Genomic DNA, 16,346 nt, shown 5'->3' on the forward strand with positions numbered 1-16,346 from the left:
GAGCCCTGGTCTGGGAGGATCCCACATGCCGCGGAGCAACTCGGCCCATGAGCCACAATTACTGAGCCTGCGCGTCTGGAGCCTGTGCTCGGCAACGAGAGGCCGAGATAGTGAGAGACCCACGCACCGCGATGAAGAGTGGCCCCCACTTGCCACAACTGGAGAGAGCCCTCGCACAGAAACGAAGACCCAACAAAGCCATACATACATACATACATACATACATACATAAAAAGAATGTAAGCAGACAAGAATAGCAGTTAAAAAAAAAAAATTAAAAAAAAAAACAAAAACAAACAAACAAAAAACGCAGTTAAAGGCTTCACACAGGTATTCCTCGGTGTCCTCTGTTTGCAAAGAACATGTAACTCAAGAGTTGGACACAAACCAGTTTTTTACCAAAAGTAACAAACAGGTCTCTGGATTGAGTGTCTATCCAGTGTCAGGCATTGTCCCAACTGCCTACACTTGCCATATCATCTAATCTTCACACATTGTCTCTATTTTACAGAGGAGGAAACCAACACTCCCAGCTTGCCCAAGGCCACACAGCTAGTCCGTGACAGCATAAAGCCCAACTCTTTACCATTATATTAACTAAATGTACCAAAGGGATAAACTCTAGGAATCCAACGGCAAAACCTCACATAAAACAAAAGTTAATTATAACTACTTGGTTTATCTGTTTAAGGCGATTCAAACTTTATATTAGAATAGGTTACTTAATCAGAGGCGACCAAATATCATAAGAAGCATTTGCTACTTAAGGTTCAAAAACGTAAACAAATTTCATGAGTACAAATCATCTTTAACCCTCTAGTTGGCTAAAAAGCTAACACGAATGTTATTTTGTTGAGCACAGACAGAAGACTAAAACAGTCTCTTGTGACATAATTTATATCCAGCTAAGATGATAGATCTGTAGAATAATCATGATGCAATAACAAAGTACAATAAGGCACCTGTGGACACAAGCAACAGAAGCCCACTGTATACGGGGGCAGGGGGGGCAGGGGGGGCAGGGGGGGCAGGGAGGGCAGGGTACAGGGGGAGAAGAGAGAAGGAAAGGGGAAAAAAGTCAAAGAAGTGGTGAAATCTTCTTTGGCAGACACACCTCCCACACAGAGTAAGAAAACAGAGTAGAAGTGAGGAGGGGGAAGAGATACTTTCCAGAAAGAAGAGCAACACAGAAATGCTGGGCTTGCACGCGGAGCTCCTGAAATGGCAAATGACTACCCATCAGATACACAGTAGAACAAGAAGGCCAGGGCGAGGCAAGTGTGTCCCAGCTAAATTCACGGCTTTGGACCTCATCTTCTAAGGCGATGGGCATCCACAGACCCCACGTGTGGATCTCGGCTATGCTCTGATCACCCTCCCAAGTGTTACTTCTCACATTGTAATAAAGCTGGCTCTCAGAGGGGAAAAGAGCTCTCGTCTTGCACAATGTGTTCAGAGCCAAATGCACTCAACCAATAAAAATGAAAAACAGCCACACCAAATTCTCAAAATACGTTTTTGCAAAGGTTAATACTTAGTATTTTCCACACTGATTTCCAATCCTAAAGCCGATGAATCTTTAAAACCCTAGGCCCAAATACAACCAAAAATAGGTAACACCCATTTTCTTTTTTTCCAAAGCTTTGCAACTTTCACAGTGACGAATGGCAAAGCACAAAAACAGCCCTTTGTCTTAAAATGACAGATGGAACCCCTGCAAGTCCCCAGTTCCTCCATTCCACGTTACCCAAGAGTCCCAGCAAAGACCTGGGAAGGAGGCGACGGGTAGGGACTGCCTCCTGGGGAGGAAGGTGCCACCCTGCTGCACGCTCACCAAGACCACACGTGGAGCTGGCCCTGGAGTTTGCCGCACGGTGGCCAAGAGCCCCTCTCCAGGGAACCTAGGACAACACGTAAAGCCTTTCTTCTGAACACCAAGCGCTGCTCTCATGCTCTTCAGAAATTCCTATTCAACCTCACAAAGGAAATGCCACTGTTAGACGCTACCCACCCACAGTGTGCAGGTGGGCACCAAAGACAAAGGTTCTACCTGGTTTATGTGACCAAGGGTGAGGAGACCAGAACTCAGCAAACCTCACTCTCACAAACTGTACAAGTCACCCATCAGATCTAACTCTGACTCAGTTATGCCCCAAATTCGTGTCCTGCCCTTGACATACCAGTTCCTCTCATGCTTTTCCACTAAAGAACCTCTAGCATCAGAGAAGTGTAAACTCCGCCTCCTTATGGGAGCACAGCCTGTGTGCCTAACTTAAATCCGTACTAACTTTGTATGCTCCTCCATGATAGAGGCCTGTATTTTTTCTACACTTGTATAATACTTTAACACACGAATACACACACACACACACACACACACACACACGTGCGTGTATACATATGTTCCCCCAATCCTTCCACATGCCATGGAAGCATAATAAACATATGATTTCAGATTTAAGTATAAAGCTTTAATTATTGACTTGATGACCAAGCACAAGACAAATACTTCACAGGCTATTTTCTAAGGAAGACTAAAAAGAGGCAACATGTTTAATGGAAACTCCTAAGATGACAGCACACAGAGCTGGTCTTCTGACTGTGTCTCTCCCCACGGCAGAGCTAACTTTATGAGATAGCTCTTCTACAAGACAAAGCGGTGGGTCACAGGTAAAGCCAAGCAAACATGATACTCCAACTGCATCACACAACTGAGATACAAAATACAGTCGTCCCTCGGTATCCACGGGGTGTTGGTTCTGGACCCCCATGGATACCAACATCCACGGACGCCCAAGTCCCTTAAATAAAACGGCCTAAGGCAGTTGGCCCTCCGTATCTAGGGGTTGAGCTTCTGAGGATTCACCCAACCTGTGGTTGAAAAACATCCACATATACATGGACCTATGCAGTTCAAAACTTGCTGTTCAAGGGGCAACAGTAAATGGTAAAAAATTCATTTTAGTAGCTGTTGTTTCCCTGCTTACTTTAACCCCCAAATTGTGCCTAGGGATAGAGTCCTCATACATTTTTAGAAGGAAAGAGGAAATTGTAAAGGTGTTTTTGCCTTTGTCCTTTGCTTACTTGGGTTTTCCCAATGGGAATAGCTTGGCCCTCACCCTTCTCAGCTGAGTGAGCTAACTGGCTCAGACACCACCCCTTCCATGAAGTCCCCCCTCCCCTGTGCCTGGCGAATCTGCCCATCCGCCCACATGGCTTTAGCAAAGTCACTTTTGTCATCTTGTGCTAATCTACTTTGATCCTTTCTTTAGTGGCTGAGAGTTCATAACTGCCTTAGTCAAGCAACTTTTTAGACTCTCACCAATGGGCCAGAACCCAATTTATCACAAGTTCTCTTCAAAAACTTTCAAAACATCTTAATTTCAGAAAACAAGCAAGTTTTCCTATTAAAAGTTTTCACTTTGCATACTAAATTTAGACCCAGATTTCGTGATCTTTATAATCTGACTCCTCCAAATTCTCCCACTCCAATCTCCTCCCTCCCTCCCTCATTTCCCCCCTGAGTAGAGCTTCTGATGCTCTGGTCATGGGTGGTAACTTAGAGGAGCTTGGATTCCCCAAGTTGCTTCACAAGCTCCTACCCCAGGAAGAAATGCACTTATCCTGTCTTGTCAGCTTCCTGGGTAATCTCCCAGCCTTAAAAACCCAGTTCAGATGTTATCTTTCATTCCCACCCTGCCCCTCTCCAAACCAGCCCCTGCAAAACTGGAATTAACATGATCCCCAAACTCCAGCATAATCTCTAAACGTCTGCTCTTCCCTCACTACATTCTCTTTGCAGCGTCCATGTCTGATTATCATTCCATCCCTGCCACATGGAACGACAGCACAGGAGGGCGTTCAACAAATACCTGCTGGACTTCCCTGGTGGCACAGTGACTGGGAATCTGCCTGCCAATGCAGGGGACACAGGTTCGAGCCCCGGTCTGGGAAGATCCCACATGCCATGGAGCAACTAAGCCCGTGCACCACAACTACTGAACCTGTGCTCTAGAGCCCGCGAGCCACAACTACTGAAGCCCATGCGCCTAGAGCCCGTGCTCCGCAACAAGAGAAGCCACCGCAATGAGAAGCCCACGCACCGCAACGAAGAGTAGCCCCCACTCGCCACAACTAGGGAAAGCCCACGCGCAGCAACGAAGACCCAACGCAGCCAAAATTAAATATAAATAAATTCATAAAAACAAAAAACAAAAAACAAATACCTTCTGAGTTGTACATTTATTTGATACAGAAAGGAAAAGTCTATGGCCTAAAAATCTGCATTTCTCTGGATAGCCATGTCACCTAGAATACAATAAAGGATATATTTTAAATATGAAAAACATTTAATGTTTATGACCTCATGAATGATACTTTCAGATCAATCACGCATTCATTCTTTCAGTGAGTATCTGGGCTGCTAATCAGCTGCCAGGAGTTGTGCTGGGCTAGGGCCCCTGCCAGCCCCAAGGCTGCCTTTGAGTGCGTGGATCCATCAGCACAGGGCACCCTCTCCGGACAGATGAGTTATAAAAGCTGAGCCCAGGACTCCAAATGCCCCCCGCAGCTGGCTGTGAGCATGGAGGCATTGCCTATAGAAGTAAATGAGAGAAAGTCCCGACTTCGGGGGCTCAGATTCTAGTAAAAGAGACAGGCAAATACAGTCAGTTTCCAACATTTTCTACGTGACCCTGAAAATCAGACTTCGACATACGACACTTAACGCACTCCATCTAAATCCTCATCTCACTGAACACCGCTACTAAAATCATCAATTTGAACTCAGGCTGAGGCATCCACCTGGGCCAGCAGAGAGTTCTAGTACGCTTAGGCAGGAAATGAGCACTGTTTGCAGATTCAAGTAGGCCACGTAATTGGCCACATTTTCACTTACCACCTTACAGGGACTGGCCAAATTATTTCACCAAGGAACATTTTCAATTAAATTTGTCTGATTTTTAAGTCATTTCTTACCTTGCGTGTGCTTGAGAATATTTTTTCTGTAATTGTAAATATTTCATAAGATACTTTACTCAGTTTGGAATTATTTGCTTTAACAGTTCTTTGCTTAACACTGCTACACACTTTTATCTACTAAGTTAAATATAAAGATAATTACCGTTCCCAGTGGATAAAGCACATTAGAATAATACAAATCTTTTAAAACAATAAGCTAAAAAAAGTTGACTTTCCTAATATTAAAATATCTCTTCACATTTAAGAGGAAATGCTCATTTTTTTTGTTTTATATGAAATGTATATTATATACATATACATTTTTAACCAATTGCTTCCCTATGGAAAATAAATCAGTATACCTATTTCCTGAGTAGTTCTGCAAACAATGGTCTGAGTTAATGTCAACTACAGTTGTCTTCACTTCTTGTTAATCTAATGTACAGACTGGTACAAAAATAAATCTCAAAAGAAGTATGGGGGAGGGGTGAAAAATAATTCACGGTGATCCAGCCGGCAAAGAATATCCAACCATTTATTTCAGATTCCTCACTCCAAACAAAGTGCCTGTTAAGAGACAGTGAATCTCAGACTTTAATACCCACACTAATGGTTGGGAAGGCATTGTAGTTTTGTCAGATTCAATTAATTCATTCAACAAATATTTACAAAGCATCTCCTGAGAGACATAAATTGTGCAGGGCAAGAGGAAGTGAACCAGAGAAACAGAACAGGGGTCCTGGAGCCGCCAGACCATAGAGCAGGGTCACGATCTAACAAGCTGCCATTCCTGCCACCAATGAGATACTTGATTAAAGACTGACTGTAAACCCGACTTCTATCTAATGCAGAGCCTTACCTCTTAGGTTTCTGGGATGAATCTGTTTAGTTCGAGGCATCTTCTTTGATTCAGGGGCCCCTTTTTCTTCTTAGAAACTGTAGGAAGAGCAGGTCACAAAAAGGTAGCTCCATAAACCCAATGTCCATCAATTAATCCATGTGCTGAAAAAGAAAAAAAAAAAAAAGTCACATTTCACTACCTTTTACTACCTTCAAAGGAAAAAGACACTTCAAAAGTGATGGCTTAATACAGCACTAATCTAAACTCAACAAAATCTCAACTAATCTAATCAAGCTGAAGGCCACTGCAAAAGATTACCTACTAACTTTTAATTAGATGTAGGACACATCATATTGCCACTATCTGGGCTTTCCTGTGAAAAACACAGGGAAAAAAAAAAATCACTGTACCTTTATCAAAAGAGAGTGAAAAAATTCAGTGAATTCTGTTTTAAAGCAACGTTTCCAGGTACAATTAAAGTACAACATCAGGCTATAAAAGGGTTTTGCTGTATATAGTACAAGTCTGCCCATTTATAAATTCTTTAGGGCATGGACCATGTCTCATTCATTTTGTCTGAGTTAATTCAGTTAATACATGTGGTTGCTTTTGAGGCTGTTCCCCAATTATTCCAGTTCTCTCTTCTAGGCTCCTTTAGGACTGTTCTTTCTCCCTCCCTGTGTTTAGCTAGAATGCATGACCAGTTCTGGCTAATTACCTGTGAGTGGAAGAAACAGGCATCGCTTCCAGGGTGGAGCATTTAGTTATCAAAGCAAGATGCCCCCAGTGCTCTTCTTCCTCTGCCATGAAACAGGCACAGTTCTAGACAGCGAGTCTGACAACACAGAGCTGAGCTCCCGCCAACCCAACGTGATCACCGAGCAGAAACATAAAGGAGATCTTTGTTGTTTTAAGCACTGAGGTTTAGGAGTTATTTGTTACTGCAGCATAACCCTGTCCTGACATACACATTTTAAAAACAGCTATTTGAAATACAATGTGTCAAAACAGTAACAATCCAAAACTTAACCATCTCTTTCCCCCATGAGATCCTCAAGGATCCTTGAGCTATAAAATCTTAGTTTTAACTTCCTGCAATAAGGCTGATAAGCAAAGCCCATGATGATGATGTTAAACATGAAGTTATGTTTAATCACTAAGCAAAGACACAAGAATGGAATAGGAATGCTTTAATACTTTTAAAACATCCAGTACTACAGAAAAAAACAAGAGCACCTACTGTGTGCCTATGTACTTCCTACACATTACCTAATTTAATCCTAATGATAACTGCTTAGGTAGCTATCATTTATCCATTTTAAAGAAAAGAAAATTAAGACAGGAAGAGGTTAAGGAACCTGCCCACAGCCAACAACTAAGAAACGTGGTACCACCTGACTCAGGTACTCTCAGCGCTTATTTCCTGGCTGGAAATAGTACCTGCTCTGGGGGCTTTATTCAAGAGGCTGTATAGCACAACAAGTCATGACTACATATTTCGGTGTCAAATCACACTGGGTTCAAGGCTTACTGTGTGGCTTTGTTCAAGGTACTTAACCTCTCTGAAGATCAGATTTCCCAACTGTCAAACTAGGAAATAGTATCCACCTCACTGGGTTGTAAGAACTAAACAATGCAGGTGCTTTGCTCACTGCCTGGCACACGGAAATATCAAATATTAATCCTCCTTAAGAATGCCTATATGGGACCATAGGGCTGTATCTAATAACCAGTATAAGGTTTTAGAAATTTATGGTTTCAATACAGCAGAGAAGCAGCAGAAGGAAAGAAGGCTATGCTTAACTTCAGTATTTTAACCCCAATAAGGCTGCATGTGGGCACTGCATAAAAAATATTTGCAATTTTTTAACTGCATGGTAAAGAATATGAAATATGAAGGTTCAATACTATGTACTTCATCTAGCACTGTGCTAAATGGTCTATAAAAGATATAGTTCTCCAACTCCCTGCACGAAAAACATCCACCATCCAACTGACGGAGCTTCCGATTCAAGAGAGAATGTAGAGACGTCAGGGCCAAATAAACTGTATGAAGGCTTAACTCCCAACTTAACGCTTTTAAAAGGTCACGATATTTAGAAGTTTTTAAAGCGACAACTCCGACTGTAATTCAATCACGTGACACCACAAGATCCGGAGCCTGCACATAAAATATGCAAATTCCCAATCAGTAACAGCTTTCCGCTACCCTGTTCTCTGCCTACCCACTGTCCCTAGCTGTCCATCCCATGTTTAAATCCTTGTAGGGGGGAGTGAGTCTTTCCAACGACCGCAGCATTGTAGCGATGAAGACGACTGATGAACCGTTCCTTCACAGGAAAGAAATAAATACTACATGGAGCAAAAACATGACACGATCAAAAAGCGTAAAGACAGTTGCAAGGAGAAAAAACATGAATGAATGTGGAGGGCGGAGCCTGGGAAAACCCCTCTGCAACGCTGCACTGAACAAAGCGCTTCGCATGCCAGGAGGAGGGGGGAATGGAAGTGCCAGCTCAGGAAGGAGCCCAGAGTGAATGCGGAGAGCAGGAGGAGGAGGAGGAGGAGGAGGACGAGGCGAGGCGAGGCGAGGCTAGGCGAGCGCGGCAGCCCTGAGACTCCTCCTCGCCGCCAGCTCCGCCGCCGCCCCCTCCCCTCTCCAGCAGCAACTCCTTCGCCAGCCCGACCCCAAGGCGAGCCGGAGCCGACCCGCGCCCAAACCCACCGCCCTCTTCCCAACTGCTGCAGGCGCGTACTCCCAACCCGGAAAGAAACTACCCAGGTGGCTGGGAGTAAACAGGCACTTAGAGCAAAGAACGAAAGGAAAAGCAAGCCACAAAGCCGGGAGGTTGGGAAGCCGAGGCCTGGCCTCCCTCACCCCCCACCCTCTTGCAAAATGCGTCTGCGGCTGGAACGCGGGCGGGGAGGCTGGGTTCCTCCGTACCTGCTCGGCTCGCAGGACCGCAGCTCGGGCCGTTCGCGCGCGGCGAGGGCGCCCAGAAGTGGCAAGTGTCTCCCGCACGCAGCCATCCCCTCTGCAAGGTCTGCGGTTGCACACACACGCACACACACGCGCGCCCGCACGCCCCCCGCCCGCGGAGAGGGATGTGGTCCTGCCCGCCCCCCACGCCGGTCCCCCGCCGCCCTCCCAGCTGCAGCGCCCCCGCCGCGGAGCCCGCGCCGAACCTGCTGCCAGGACGCCCGGCGGGGCCGCTGCCGCTGCAGCCGGCCCTGGAGCTGCGCTGCTGATGGCGGCGGCCGCAGCTCGAAATCTCCTCGACCCCCGCGCGGCGGCGGCGCCTGGGATCCCTCCTTCACTTGACAACCCCAAACACAAACATAACCTCCTCCGGCTGCTGCTCCCGGTCCCCCCGGCTCCGTCCCCCTCCCCGCCGCCGCCGCCGCCCCCAGCAGCAGCCACACTAAAGGCTGGCGACTGGCACTCTCACCACCCAGCGCTGAAATATTAAACAGGGGAGCCGGCCGGGGGGCGGGGGGGCGAGCGCGGGGCGCGCGGGCGGGGGCCGCAAGCGCCGAGCGGGAGAGGCGGCAGCGCTCGCCGGCGCCCGGGGCCGCGGCATGACCGCTGCCGCCGGGGAGGGGGCGTCCGGGGGGCCGAGCGGCGAGGCCGGGAGCGCGCACCGCGGGAGGCGGGGCGGGGCGGGGGGACCCCGGGGTCTGGGGCGAGGAGGGCAGGCGCGGGCTTTACCTCTCCCCGGGGCAGAGTAGGGCACGTTTAGAGTCTTTAGGGGCGACGGGAGGAGCGCGGGCCGGGCGGCGCGAGGTAGGGAGGGCGAAGGTCGGAGGCTTTCCCGCGGGTAGGCGGGGCAGCAGGGGATCCCCGGGGGCGGGAGGCGGGGAGGCCATGGGCTGCGACGCGGGGGCGGGGGAGGGGGCGTCCCCCGGCGGGGACCGAGGCGGGGGCTTTGCGGGGGGAGGGGCGGGGTCACCCCGGGGGCGGAGGCCCAGCGGGACTGGCGCCGCCGCTTGCCCAGCCCTGCCGTGAGGTAGGGGTAGGGTGGGTGCCCCGGGTCCGGGCTCGCTTGGAGCCCGGAGTCCCGGGTCTCCCTGGCGGGGCGGGCCCGGGGCCGCGCCTCCCCCCGCAGCCAGCCCGCGGCTCAGCCCCGCCCGGCCGCCGCAGGGACGAGAGGGGGGACGGAAGGAGGGGGCGGTGCGGCCCGAGGGGGGAAGGGGCGGGGTTAGGGACGCGAGGGGCGGGAGCCCGGGGTCGCGCCGGTTCGGGGACTGGCGCCCGGCGTGGGCGGAGGGGCGGGCCCGCCGGTCACGCGGCCCAGGGAAGGCCTGGCCGGGTCGCGCAGTTGGGGGCGGTTGGTCCGGGAAGAGGGGCGGGGACGGGCGGGGCGATAGTTTCTCTTTACCGTCTCTTTACTTTTTAAAGCAGGATGTGGGCCGGCCCGGTGACGTCATGGGGTCTCCCAGCCCCGCCCCCCGCCCGGGCCGAAAGGGGGAGGGGAGAGGGAGAAGGGCGGGCCAGGGTGCGGGGGGACCCCAAGGGGGTTTCCTCAGCAACGTGTGGAGGGAATGGGAAAGTCATTGTGAAACTTGAAACTCATTAACTTTGAAAAACAACTTTATAAAAAAACGGGAGGGGGGCGGGGTGTTGGGTTGAAGGGTGGAAGGGGACATATTTTTAACCCTGAACTGAAACTACTTTTTGGTGGCGGATGTTCTATTAAAAGATTGAGGAAAGCCAAGGTTATTCCAGAGGCCACTGCAATGCCCGCTGGTGGTTCCCAGAGCCGGAGCAGCGAGCGCCGTTAACCCTTGCCGGTCCGCCTGACAGCTTGGGGCAGGGAGGAGAGGGCTCTTTGGGGTCAGGAAAAGGGGGTTGCGGGGCTGGGCAGCGACCTGGCCGCAGGGTCGCAAGGAGGAGAGAAAGGGGGAAGAGAGCGAGTAATTACCATAAACCAGAGTTTGACCCCGGCTGCTAGAAATCAACAGAGGAAGCAAGGAGTGGAAATCTATGGAAAAGAAATCAGGAGGGGCTGGACCAGGGTAATGATGGTTTTCAGGGTTAGACCTAAATAAAGAACGTTAGAAGTTTGGGGCTCAGAAATTCCACATGTACACCTAAACAAGCAGGCACAAATGACTGGTTTAAGGAGCCACGCTGAACTTGGGAGGAATAAGGTGAAACAAAAATTTTGATGCAGAAAAAATTCTCATATAAAAACCAAAGTGCTTTCCCCTTTTAAGGAATAAAAATGCTGAACGACCGTACACCCACTCTGCTGGCCATCTGCGCACACTTGAATTGTTTTGTTCCCTGGGGCTTCCATAAAGAGATCTAGGTTTTTCCTCCTAGGGTTGACCCCTAAAATTCCCCTGAGGAAATCCTACCTCTAGCTCATTTGAGCTAAGAAAAGCTTAATGCACCAGAATGCGAATGATTAAAAATGGAATACTCAATAATGGCGAGCTTGTAACCAAAAATAATGTCATGTAAAGGGGGGAATATGCCCATTAAAAAGTAGATTTGGTCATAAAAGCGAAGATCAGCCAACAGCTGCCTAAATTTGAAATAATGTTTAGCACACTATGCTTCCAACCTTGCAATGAAATAATGCAATTTTTTTCATTTTCGATGTGATAAAATCATCTCTGGTATGAAATTAAATGACACCTAATGGACTGCAATCACAAAACGTATGTAAATGTAACTTTACAACTTGAATTAAAAAAAAAAAACACATAGTGGGAAGCAGCCGCATAGCACAGGGAGATCAGCTCGGTGATTTGTGACCACCTAGAGGGGTGGGATAGGGAGGGTGGGAGGGAGACACAAGAGGGAGGGGATATTGGGATATATGTATATGTATAGCTGATTCACTTTGTTATACAGCAGAAACTAACACAACACTGTAAAGCAATTATACTCCAATAAGATGTTAAAAATAAATAAATAATTTTTTAAAAATCCATTTACATGTGAAAGTACACCTAATCTGTCAGACGATAAAGATTAAGGTAGGCTGATGATAACTGACTACTCTGTGTCACCTGCTAAGTCAAAAATGCTAACTGAATACATTTTTAACCCAATAGTTGTTACCATAACAAATACATAGTGTGAACACAAGGTTTATATGGGATTTGGCATTGCTGTGAACTCTCTAACAAATTAAACATGCAATTTGGAGTTGTAATAGATTAATTTTGTCATTTCAATTTGTTAAAGAACTTTTTTCTTAAATAGACTATTCACAATTTAACTATCTTGAGCATCAAATTAATATTAATCTTTTTTTGAAATATATACAATACCGAACACATTTTCCCATTTTCAAGTTCCGAATTTTCCAAGTGCAATTTCTTTTCCTAATTCTGCCTACAATTCTAACTTCCTAGTTATCAGAATGTAGGGGAATCCAACTAAACTATAAAGTAGCTAGTTTCGGCTTTAATTATTTTGTGGCAAATTGAATACAATTTCTCAAATTGTATCTTATAAACGGATTGTGGGGAAAAGCTTTTTTTTTTTTTTTAACCACAAGATAAATGGGAATGGTAAACAGCAGTTTGAACTGTCAAAAATTCTGCAGCACTGGGGAAGGTGACCGTACTCTGAAAAAGAAAAAAAAGAAAGGAGGGGGCTCCTAGGGCCCCCTTCCTCTCCGGCTGCACCCTCCCGGCCGTGTGAGCGCTCTCGGGGAGCGGGGTTCACGCGAGGGCAGCGTCACAGAGAGGCTCCGCACACATTTTCCTCGCAGGGCAGTTAGGGGCCCGCACAAGTCCTCCGCGGGGCTTCGTCGGGGGACCCCGCCATCCCGCCGCGTCCACGGGGCTCCGCGCCGCCGCCCGCGCGCCCCCTGCCCCGGTTCCCACGCGGCCGCCGGGCCCGCCCGGCTCGGGCTCCCCCCTGGCGCGGCCCCGCGGCCCCGGCCCTCCGCCCAGCGCGCGGCCCGGCAGCGCCTCCGCCACGCGGAGATCCCGGAGGTTCCTCCCAGCTGGCGGCCGGATCACGCCGCCGCCCGTCCCTCCCCTCCGCCCTCCGCCCTCCGCGCGCGCTGGGCTTTCCCGTCCACCGGCCGAATCCCCTCCTCCTCGGGGCGACCCGGCGACAAAACCTGCCCCGCACGCTCTGCCAACTGTGCCCCACGCCCGGGCTGTTCCCCAGCCAGACGCCAGACAAAAGAGCCGAGGGAAAACTTACCCGAACTGCCACGCCAAACTCTGATCCAAAGCTTCCTGGGTTTAACTTTTAATTTTAAAAACAACAAAAGCAGAAACCAAAAGCCTCCTAGGTTGGAAGTGGGCGTGAGAGGAAATGCTAGGGGGAGGCGCTTCATTCCCTCGGCTGCTTTTGCCCCCCCTTTTCTGGCCCCTGCCTGGGGCTTTGATGTTATCTGGTGCACCGCCTACGTTGGGTTTATACCGTGGGCTCGGCGCCGAGAATGATACACAGATATTTGGCACTTTACGTGCTGGGTTGAAGAGAGGGAAGCAGGTGGTCACGGTAAAGTATTCCCACTTCTTAGCCCCGCAGTGAGAAGGGAGCATTTGCCCCGCTTCCCTTTGTTACCTGGACTGAAATGAACAATCCGCCTATCTAGTAATCCTGGAGCGCTGGACCATGTGGCATTTTCTGTTAGACACACAGAAAAGAGGCCTTCTCAGTTAGATTCATTTTCCCTCCACTCAGCACAAACTTAGAACAAGGTGGTACTGTACGTTTTCTGAGGCTTTGTTTGGTTTTTAGATCTGTTTTGAAAGTAAATATTATTTCCCTTCTTAGACCTGCAGCCCTGAAGAGACAAGATACCTCTGAAGAAAACAAATTCCGTAATAACATGCCTTTCATATACCATTCTTACAGGTCGGAATCTCCCAGCACCCTCCCCCTCCCTTTATGGAAAGCTTGTAACTGTTGATTTTATCTTCCTGAACTGGACACTAGCAGAAACTGGATATATTTTTACATTAGATTAGCAGGCTCAGGACCATCACAAACAAAGCACTAACAAAGCATGCTTTTTTTTTTTTTTTTTTTTAACAGATCAGTAATCAAGAAATAATGCACAGTCTAACACTCAGCCCTAACTGTCCGTCCACTTTATGCCAACACCAACCTGTGTTCAGACCTTGCCCTCTGGGAGTTTACAAATTAATGGAGACAGAATAAACACATGGAAAAATACCTAGAGGGGAAAAGATACAAGAAGCAACTTATAAACAGTGCCAATTAAAGTTATACAGTTACTTACATGATTGCTGAGAGCTTTCTGGATTGGGTGGAAGGCAGGATTATCAGAGAAAGTTCCATACTGAGGGTGAGTTCTGAGTAGGATTTTGAAGGAGAGAAAGTTCGTGATTTGGCAATAGTCTGAGAATAGCATTCCAGGTAAGGGAAATAGCTTGAAGGTGAGAGAGCAAGTAAACTGTGTGTGATGGTTTTTCTGGCTAGAGCAGAAAGTCAAAGTAAATGTGAAAAAAAAGAAGGGTGGCCATATAAATGCAGCCTCCAAACCAGGGCACTTTTGAGAGGAAGTGGGAGGCCATGAATAACTATACCCAGATGAGAGGCATTCACCTCTCCAGTCCCGGCCAAACAGGACGAATGGGTTCTCTAGTAGTGAGCTGTGAAGACAGAATGGGCTGGGAAAAGCCTTCTTGGCCATCCTTAAGAAGGAATTAAGACATGATACTGCATGTCATTTGGAGACATCTGGACTGAGACTGATGTTTTTAAGGAAAGTTATTGTTACTGATGGATTTAGGATCTGTCATAGTAGTATTTTTACTGGCAGTAGTAGAAATAGTAGTATTTGTATCAGCAGAAATAGTGATAGCACAGATCTTCCTTGATTTGCAGTACTGTTACGCCCAGTAAACCCATCATAAGTTGAAAATATCGTAAGGCAAAAATGCATTTAATACACCTAACCTGCTGAACATCAGAGCTTAGCCTAGCCTACCTTAAATGTGCTCAGAACACTTACATTAGCCTACAGTTGGGCAAAATCATCTAACACAAAGCCTATTTTAAAATAAAATGTTGGATATCTCATGTAATTTACTGAATACCGCATTGAAAGTGAAAAACTGAATAGTTGTATGTGATTGGCTCTTTCCCCTCTGGATGGTATGGCTGCGTGGGAGATGTGGTTTGGGGCCACTGCCCAGTATCACAGTCGTGCGAATTGCTAGCCTGGGAAAAGATCAAAATAAAATAAAATAGAAACTTAGAAGTATGATTTTTATTGAATCTTGCTTTTGCACCATTGTATAGTGAAAAAATATATAGTCCAGGACTGTCTGTAGTGTCTGTATCAGCAAAAATAGTAATAGTAGCATTTGCATGGGCAGTAATAGTAGCATTTGTATGGGCAGTAATAGTAAATAGCATTTATATTGCAGAAGTTGTTATAGTAGTATTTATATCAGCGGCAGGAGGAATAGAGCAGTAACGGTGGTGGTAGTAATTGACAGTTATTGAGAGTTTATGATTTACCAGGCTTTCCTGTATAAACTCATTTACTCCCCCCCCCGCCGCCCCCCGTAAACCCATACCACAGATGAAGAAAGAGAGGCTTAGAAATGCTAAATAATCTGCCTGCAGCCATAGAGCTAGTAAGTGGTAGTGCTGTGATTGGAACCCAGAGAATACTGAGATGCTAAAGCTTAAAGATCATATTTTCTGAAAAACATTACAATAACTCTATAACGTTGTACCTCTCTGGAACAAAGAAAAAAAGGGAATGAAAAAAAAAAAAAAGTCCACTGTTTCAAGTTTTGAGAACCTGGTAGATTGTGTGATGAAAATGGGGAAGTTGGTATGGTGTGATGCTTGAGGGGCAGAAGAGAAAATGACTTTAAATGTAACCATGTCAAGGTTTAAGAACAATGACTTAATTCATATTAATGCCGATATTGATACCATTAACCTTACAGGATACACTATTACAAGGAACTTAGTCTCTAACTTCATTTAAAAGCACCTAGTTCAATGCCAACTAGTAGAAGAGTTTAATGAGTATTATTTGGTGTCCTATCAAAGAGGTGAAAAAGTACTAGAAGTGATTGATAGAGGTGATACTTTTGGTTCCTAAAAGAATTCCTCATAAGCATTGTTGACAAGTGCATCCTAGGGAACACTAGAAAGAGCAAACAGCATTCAATTAAAACAATACAACCTTATCCATGATCTAACAATGTGGAAACAAATATATTCTTAGTGAGGAATGGAGGGGAGAAAACAACTAGTTAGTAATACCCCTACTACACTGGAGAGAAGTCACCAGTTCCAGGATTTACTACTAATGAGCAGCGTGTATTAAGCATTTGTGGAGAAAGGCAACCTAAGATTAAAAGCATGAACTTGGAAGCCAGCCAGCCTGAACTGAATCCCAGCTGTGCCAGATGCATAATCTTGGGCGATGGATTTGACCTTCCTGAACCTCAGTTTATGCATCTGTGAAGTGGATATAACTGGAGTCTTCATGGAATTATCACAAGGATTAGATGAGTTGGTATTTCTAAAGTGTTTAGAATAGTGCCTGTCATATAGTTATAAATATATATATGT

General features: G+C 47.0%; 1 protein-coding gene across 11 annotated transcripts in view; it reads right to left on the minus strand.

Moving 5' to 3' along the window:
• Window positions 1-13,072, minus strand: part of HIVEP1 (HIVEP zinc finger 1) — a 151,740-nt gene extending 138,668 nt beyond the window's left edge. For 3 of the 11 annotated variants that reach the window (XM_057554951.1, XM_007174088.2, XM_057554950.1), the window contains exons 1-2: window positions 6,519-8,733; window positions 5,819-5,961 (exon numbers count right to left, since the gene is read on the minus strand). In XM_057554951.1, the coding sequence (XP_057410934.1) occupies window positions 5,819-5,858 (40 nt within the window). In that variant the 5' untranslated portion in view covers window positions 5,859-5,961; window positions 6,519-8,733. The other 8 variants (XM_057554941.1, XM_057554946.1, XM_057554944.1 and 5 more) reach the window with 8 other exon arrangements.
• Between the last annotated feature and the right edge of the window lie 3,274 nt (window positions 13,073-16,346).

Source organism: Balaenoptera acutorostrata, chromosome 10 (assembly GCF_949987535.1).
Source record: "Balaenoptera acutorostrata chromosome 10, mBalAcu1.1, whole genome shotgun sequence".
Classification (NCBI taxonomy): domain Eukaryota; kingdom Metazoa; phylum Chordata; class Mammalia; order Artiodactyla; family Balaenopteridae; genus Balaenoptera; species Balaenoptera acutorostrata.